The sequence below is a fragment of the Taudactylus pleione genome, unplaced genomic scaffold (assembly GCF_031769625.1).
Source record: "Taudactylus pleione unplaced genomic scaffold, aTauple2 ptg000792l, whole genome shotgun sequence".
Taxonomy (NCBI): domain Eukaryota; kingdom Metazoa; phylum Chordata; class Amphibia; order Anura; family Myobatrachidae; genus Taudactylus; species Taudactylus pleione.
This window is the reverse complement of record NW_028285194.1, coordinates 2,593,095-2,599,965: the sequence shown is the minus strand read 5'-3', so window position 1 is coordinate 2,599,965 and position 6,871 is coordinate 2,593,095. Positions and strand designations below refer to the sequence as shown.

Genomic DNA, 6,871 nt, shown 5'->3' with positions numbered 1-6,871 from the left:
TCATAGTCGCAATTAGATGCGATAAACAGCTTCAGTACATTGCACTGATTAATTTGATATGCGGCACTTGTATATCTGTGTGCGTCTGAGTCTCTACACAAAGCACAACAGAACTTGGCGTGTAAAAAGCCGCGGCTGCTGCATCGTACCACTTTGTATACAGATTCGGACTCAGTCACACACAGATATACAAGTGTTGCATAACAAATTAATCAAAGCAGTCTCGTAAAGCGGATTGTTGCATCAGATTGCCACTAAGAGGCATTTTTGGGCAAATAAAGATGTGAAAATGATGCTTGGAACAAGCAGAGTCGCATGGGACCTGGTGCGACTATAGCAATGTATGAGGACACATCTGTACACAGACCATAATGGGAGCTATAGTTGAACAAAACCCATAGGTTGCACAGAACATGGTGGGAGTTACAATTAATAAAACAATATAATCTCTAGAACGTGATGTTATTTATAGAAAACTTTTCTTTTAAACATTTGCATATAAATATATACTTGGATCTAAAAAATATATATTTTACAGCAGCCTGTAAAGGACATTTAGCTTAAAGCCCTTAAAGAGGAAGAAAAATTAAATAAAATGTTGGATCACTCAAAATGTTTTATATAATATTTTGCATGTAACAGGTCTCATTGCTCCAGAAACAAGTCATATATAAATCACTCCAAAGTAAAATAAAAAAAAACATGTGTAAAAGAAAGTTTGTAGTGTCTGGAGTAAAATAAAAAAAAAATATATATATATATATTTTTTTTTTTACTCCAGACACTACAAACTTTCTTTTACACATGTTTTTTTTTATTTTACTTTGGAGTGATTTTTTAGATTAAGTTTTAGTAATAATGATACATTTAAATTTTTGCAAGCACAAGTCACAAGCCCCTTTCCCCCATATGTACACACAGATGCGTGTGCATCACTACTAGCACCAACACTTGCCAAGTGTTCATGTGGTAAATTATTTTAAAACTATTGTATAGAACAGAATTTTATCTCGTTATATGCCCTCAAAACGCACGCACCCTTCAGGCACAATAAAAGTAACCAGATACCACCAGTTGTTCACATACATTTACTGTAATGTACAGTAGCAATACATTCTGTCCCACTGGAACTTGTGTCACTAAAAATGGACAGGTCCAGCAGAAATAAATTTATTAGTCATCTTCTCAAGCCTCAACTTTCTTCATATGGCTCAGATCTCTATAGAAAGATGAAAAAAAAAATAAAAAATAATAATAATTAAAAAAAAAAAAAAAATAGCAAAAATGGTGAATAATAACACGAGTTAAAGACCAGCTAGTTGAAGGTGATGTCTCTGTAAGAGGACTATTGTACATACCAGTCAATTAAAACAAAAATACACTATATCTATGATCGAGTCAGCAGTTGTCTTCTTCTGAGGTAATGAAGATTAAGCTCACGACAGTGATTTGATACAATATTTACCCTGAGAACACAGAGGGAAACATTGAAACAAGACGCAATGCCGCCGAAACATGTGCTCTTGTTGTTGCAGCTTCTTGTCTTGTTCTTGGTCCTTTTAGTATATAGGTTTGTCACGTTGCTCATGCCACTATTAAATACTGATGATAAAACAAACCAAAGAGGCTTGTAGAGAACAGGCAAGCTGCTATCCACCATGTAAGAAAGGATAAGAGCCCACGAAAGAGGAGAGGAGTGAAAATGTTCTTTAAACCTCCTAGTGCTATTGTAATTTGAGTAACCGTTGCCTTCATCTTCTCCTCAGGACAAGGCAGTTCAGAGAACTCTGTGCTAGATTCTTGTGTCGCCTCCAATGGAGAACTTGAGTCGTAGATGCCCCAAGAATGGTTACCTAGGGATTATTATAAGAATGTATGGAAAGCATAAGTAGGTTTCCAAAATGTCACCAATAGAGAAAAATAAATGGTTTTCAAAAAACTTTCAAAATTATTATTATATTATGCATTGTATTCAGTGAGGCTTTCAGTTCAAAAAGTAACTATACACACTATTTTGGAAATGTAATAGCCTTCAAAATATAGGCACTGGCGAGATACCTGTGAGTCTGTTCGATGTTTGAAAGGGCCAATAATTATTGCCGCTTTAAAACATGTTAGAATATTTGCATTAGCTTACTTTTATTATTTACTGCAAAATAAATAATAATGAAAAAAAAATTGTACAAGTCCTATAAATGGGAGGTGCTAAGGAGCCATATTTCAGTCCTTCTCCCGTGAGTTTATCACGCACTTTATTTACAGTTTGCTCACAATGAAATGGGTCTAACCATGAACTAGGGCCCTTTTTCACATTGGTGATAGCTGTGTATCAGACACTGGAGCACAGATACATATCCCTCCCAATGAACACTGCTGTCGTTTAATATCACAGGAATTTGTAAACATGATAGATTGTTCAAAATTATATTGAGAGCTTTCAGAAAAACACCAACCACAATATACATTTTATGTTACTTTGCATTACTGCCTTACAGCACTGAGGTATTGAGTTCAATTCCCACCACACCCCTAACTGCATGGAGTTTGTATATTCCTCCAAGTACTCTAGTTTCCTCCCACACTCCAAAGATATACTCGCAATGGTGTTGTTAACGTCGGTCCCCAGTGAATTTTTCATTTCACAGGAGAGGGTCACTGACAACACTTTGCTAACAATTATCAGCAAATAGCAGAGCAAAGGGGGACATATCAAACCGGGTTAACGATGCAACACTGCTAAATAAAACTCAGTATTTTAGTTTAAGATTTGTTTGAAATTCCAATTTAAGTTTAACAGCATATGAGAACACCTGTTATATAAACACTTTTTTTTTTAGCCTCTTGCAAAATCAGAATTAATTTGCAATTAATAATTAGGTCATGCCTACCTAGTGTCTTCAAAAGCAGTGTTGTGTGAAGGAGCATCACCATAGGTGCCACGTACTGCAGTGCAATAACACAAAGGTAATAAAACACTCGAGCAACCTGGGAAAATTAAAAACAAAACAAACGTGTCAATAGCTATTTGGTGTGCCACTAAATGAACAATACTATCCATCACCTGCCATTGGCTCCAGAAGGATATTAACAGAAACCATCCTGAAGTAAGATTGACATCGCATTACTATAAAATGTATGGTCATTTAGTAAGAAAGCAATGTGCAGAAACTAGCAGAAAAAGCATAGTCCAGTCTTTTGGAAAGAATATAAAAATCTAACCAACAATTTGGAGTTAAGAGGCGATATAAATATTTTCTTACCGAATTCAACAATTTAAAATACGTATTCCCTTTGCTTCTGTCTAATGTTAATATTGATACACATGTAGAAAGAGATCTTCCTTGGCCTCTCTCGCCAATTTCCCAAATCCTCTTAAAATCATCCCGTTGGGTTCCAGATGAAAGGTCGACAATAAAAAGATCGACAAGCAATATGTCGTCACCAAATGGTCAACAAGGAGAACATGTCATCAGGTACAAAAGGTCAACACACAAAGGTCAATATGGGTTTAGGTCAACAGGTACAAAAGGTCGACACGAGAATAGTCAGCACATTGTTTATTGTTAGGGTTAGGCACATACCCCGATGGTTAGGCACTAGAAGGGACAGTTACGGTTAGGCACCAAGGGAAGAGTTAGGGTGAAGATATTGGTTACATGGTGTAAACCATTTTTTTTTTTTTTGCATTGACCACACCCATGTCGACCTTTTGTACCTGTCGACCTTTTGTCCATTTTGGTGTACACTGTTGACCTTTTTATTGTCGATATAAAGAACCACACCCCATCCCATTAATCCTGTTACAAATCAGCTTTAACCTCTTCCCTTTAGGGGAATAGTACTGTATATCACTATATCTGGTGTATGTGTATTGCATTTACAAAGCGCAGGTAAATATACATTTAGAAGTTAATTACTGTATCTTTAAAGGGAAGCAGTCATAAATTAGGTTATTTTTCACTAAAACATAAGAGTATAAAATTACTTTGCTGCCAAGTTGTCTTTATATTAATATGTAGAAATACACACAGATGTGTCTATATACACCTCTCCTGAATTTGCACAAAATAGCCCCATTAGTGGCACCACTGACTTAGCCTCGCCATGCGTCCCCCCAGGGACACTCTCACAAAATATGCATCTCATTCGCATCACTAATACGACAATGTACAATGCACAGGTACCCTGAATTCTGATGCTGGTATTTCATGTAGCTCGTCTGGGTAAAAAGGCAAAAGACAGAGGTCTGATATGAGCGACTGCGGCATGCCTCGTAACCTATCATTATGGCTAAACTGCAACTTTTACAGATTCCACTGCAACAAAAATGTTAATCATAAGTACCTAATACACTATAAGTGAATATGAGTGCAGCTACAATGTGATTAAGCAGCAACATTCACAGGTGCAGAACGCATGTACTCCTCCTGCTCAGGTCCCCATGGAGTAATGCGGCAGTCCGTGACCGCCGCATCACTCCCAAAATCGCACCCCAGAATGCCGTGCGAATGGCACTCCGGGACGCATGCGCCTATATTAAAAGTGTGAGCAGGGGAATATAATTCTCCTCCGAGCACAAGTAAGCTGATCTCTGCATGTGAGATGTAAAACAGAGCAGTGTAGGACGGTGCCCCGGAGATGAGGGCAGTGCCCTGTATGAAGCACCAGGGAGCCCATATCTCCTCAAATATATGTTGTGTATCCCGTAAGTGGCATGTGATTATCTGCAAGCATGCTACATGCCACACATAGTTATTGAAAGTAAAGATTGGTAGGGTTCTGCTCCTTTCCAATTAGACCTTCAAAAAAATAAATAAAACAAAGCAGTGTCTCCCAGTGCCGATATTAACTTAAAGGTCTACACCGAGTACTTTCCTTATTACAGAATACATAAGGTAATATAATATATATGTTAAAAAAAAAGAAAAAAAAAATTAAAAAAAACAAACCACAAACATTGTTCCTCTAAGGAGCAGCTACAGCAATGGCCAAAAGTTTTGAGAATGACACAAGTATTGGTATTCACAAAGACTGCTGCTTCAGGTTTTATGATGGCAATTTGCATATACTCATTAAGAGTGACCAGATGAATTACAATTAATTGCAAAGTCCCTCTTTGCCATGACAATAAACTTAATCCCAAAAACATTTCCACTGCATTTCAGCACTGCCACAAAAGGACCAGCTGACATCATGTCAGTGGGCGGAATTCAATTCTTTTCAACCCCTATCGCGCCTGACGGAGCTATTCAATTCTTGGTCCTGTCTGGCACGATGAGCTGCCAGCGCTACATTTCAGCTCGCAGCCCCTGGGGGATGAGAGCTGAAATGTGCAAAAAGTGACATGTTTGGGCGCCCAATCATCACTTTTCACGATCGCCCCCAGCACTTTGGTCGGGTTTAGCTGCTTTACGCGGCTAAACCTGACCTCTATGGGCGCGATCAGCACGAAAATCTTGAACAATTGCATAGCGGCCCGCGATCTCCTGTCACTTTAGACTAGGGGTGAGCGGGTTCGGTTTTACTCGGTTCTTAACGCCACTTTACCGCAATTTCGGCTCGATTTCATTCGCTATCCAAAACACGTGTTCGGCGATAGCCAATAAAAAGATCCGAGTAAAACCGAACCCGCTCACCCCTACTTTAGACGGGAGATGCGGGCTGCGAAAACAATTGAATTCTGCTCATTGATTCTCTCGTTAACACAGGTGAGAGTGTTGATGCGGACAAGGCTGGAGATCACTCGGTCACGCTGATTGAGTTAGAATAACAGACTGGAAGCTTTAAAAGGAAGGTGTAGCTTGATCTTCCTGTTGACCATGGTTATCTGCAAGAATACACGTGCAATCATCATTGCTTTGCACAAAAAGGGCTTCACAAGGATAATGCTGCTAGTAAGATTGCACCTAAATCAACCATTTATTGGATCATCAAGAACTTCAAGGATAGAAGTTCAATAGATGTGAAGAACGCTTCAGAGAGCCCAAGAACATCCAGCAAGCGCCAGGACAGTCTCCTAAAGTTGATTCAGCTGTGGGATCGGGGTACCACCAGTGCAGAGCTTGCTCAGGAAAGGCAGAAGGCAGGTGTGAGTGCATCTTCATGCACAGTGAAGCAAATACTTTTGGAGGATGGCCTCGTGTCAAGAAGGGCAGCAAAGAAGCCACATCTCTCCAGGAAAAACATCAGGGACAGACTGATATTCTGCAAAAGGTACAGGGATTGGACTGCTGAGGACTGGGGTAAAGTTATTTTCTCTGACGAATCCCCTTTCAGATTGTTTGGGGCATCTGGAAAAATGCTTGTCTGGAGAAGTAAAGGTGAGCGCTACCATCAGTCCTGTGTCATGCCAACAAGTGAGACCATTCATATGTGGGATTGCTTTTCAGCCAAGAGAGTGGGCTCACTCACAATTTTGCCTAAGAACACAGCCTCGAATAAAGAATGGTACCAAAACATCCTCAAAGAGCAACTTCTCCCAACCATCCAAGAACAGTTTTGGTGATGAACAATGCCTTTTCCAGCATGATGGAGCACCTTGCCATAAGGTAAAAAAATGTTGGCTCCATGGCCAGGAAACTCCCCAGACCTTAATCCCATTGAGAACTTGTGGTCAATCCTCAAGAGGCGGGTGGACAAACAAAAACCCACAAATTCTGACAAACTCCAAGCATTGATTAGGCAAGAATGAGCGTCCATCAGTCAGTATGTGGCCCAGAAGTTGATTGACAGCATGCCAGGGCGAAATGCAGAGGTCTTGAAAAAGAAGGGTCAACACTGAAAATATTGACTCTTTGCATAAACGTAATGTAATTGTCAATAAAAGTCTTTGACACTTATGAAATACTTGAAATTTAACTTCAATATACCA

At 39.3% G+C, this 6,871-nt stretch overlaps 1 protein-coding gene across 2 annotated transcripts in view; it reads right to left on the bottom strand.

The window, feature by feature from the left end:
* Nucleotides 1-1,072: 1,072 nt before the first annotated feature.
* TMEM161B (transmembrane protein 161B) overlaps nucleotides 1,073-6,871 on the bottom strand; it is a 42,712-nt gene continuing 36,913 nt past the window's right edge. For both annotated transcript variants that reach the window (XM_088457946.1, XM_088457947.1), the window contains exons 12-13: nucleotides 2,889-2,985; nucleotides 1,073-1,853 (exon numbers count right to left, since the gene is read on the bottom strand). In XM_088457946.1, the coding sequence (XP_088314072.1) occupies nucleotides 1,585-1,853; nucleotides 2,889-2,985 (366 nt within the window). In that variant the 3' untranslated portion in view covers nucleotides 1,073-1,584. The remainder of the gene's footprint in view (nucleotides 1,854-2,888; nucleotides 2,986-6,871) is intronic.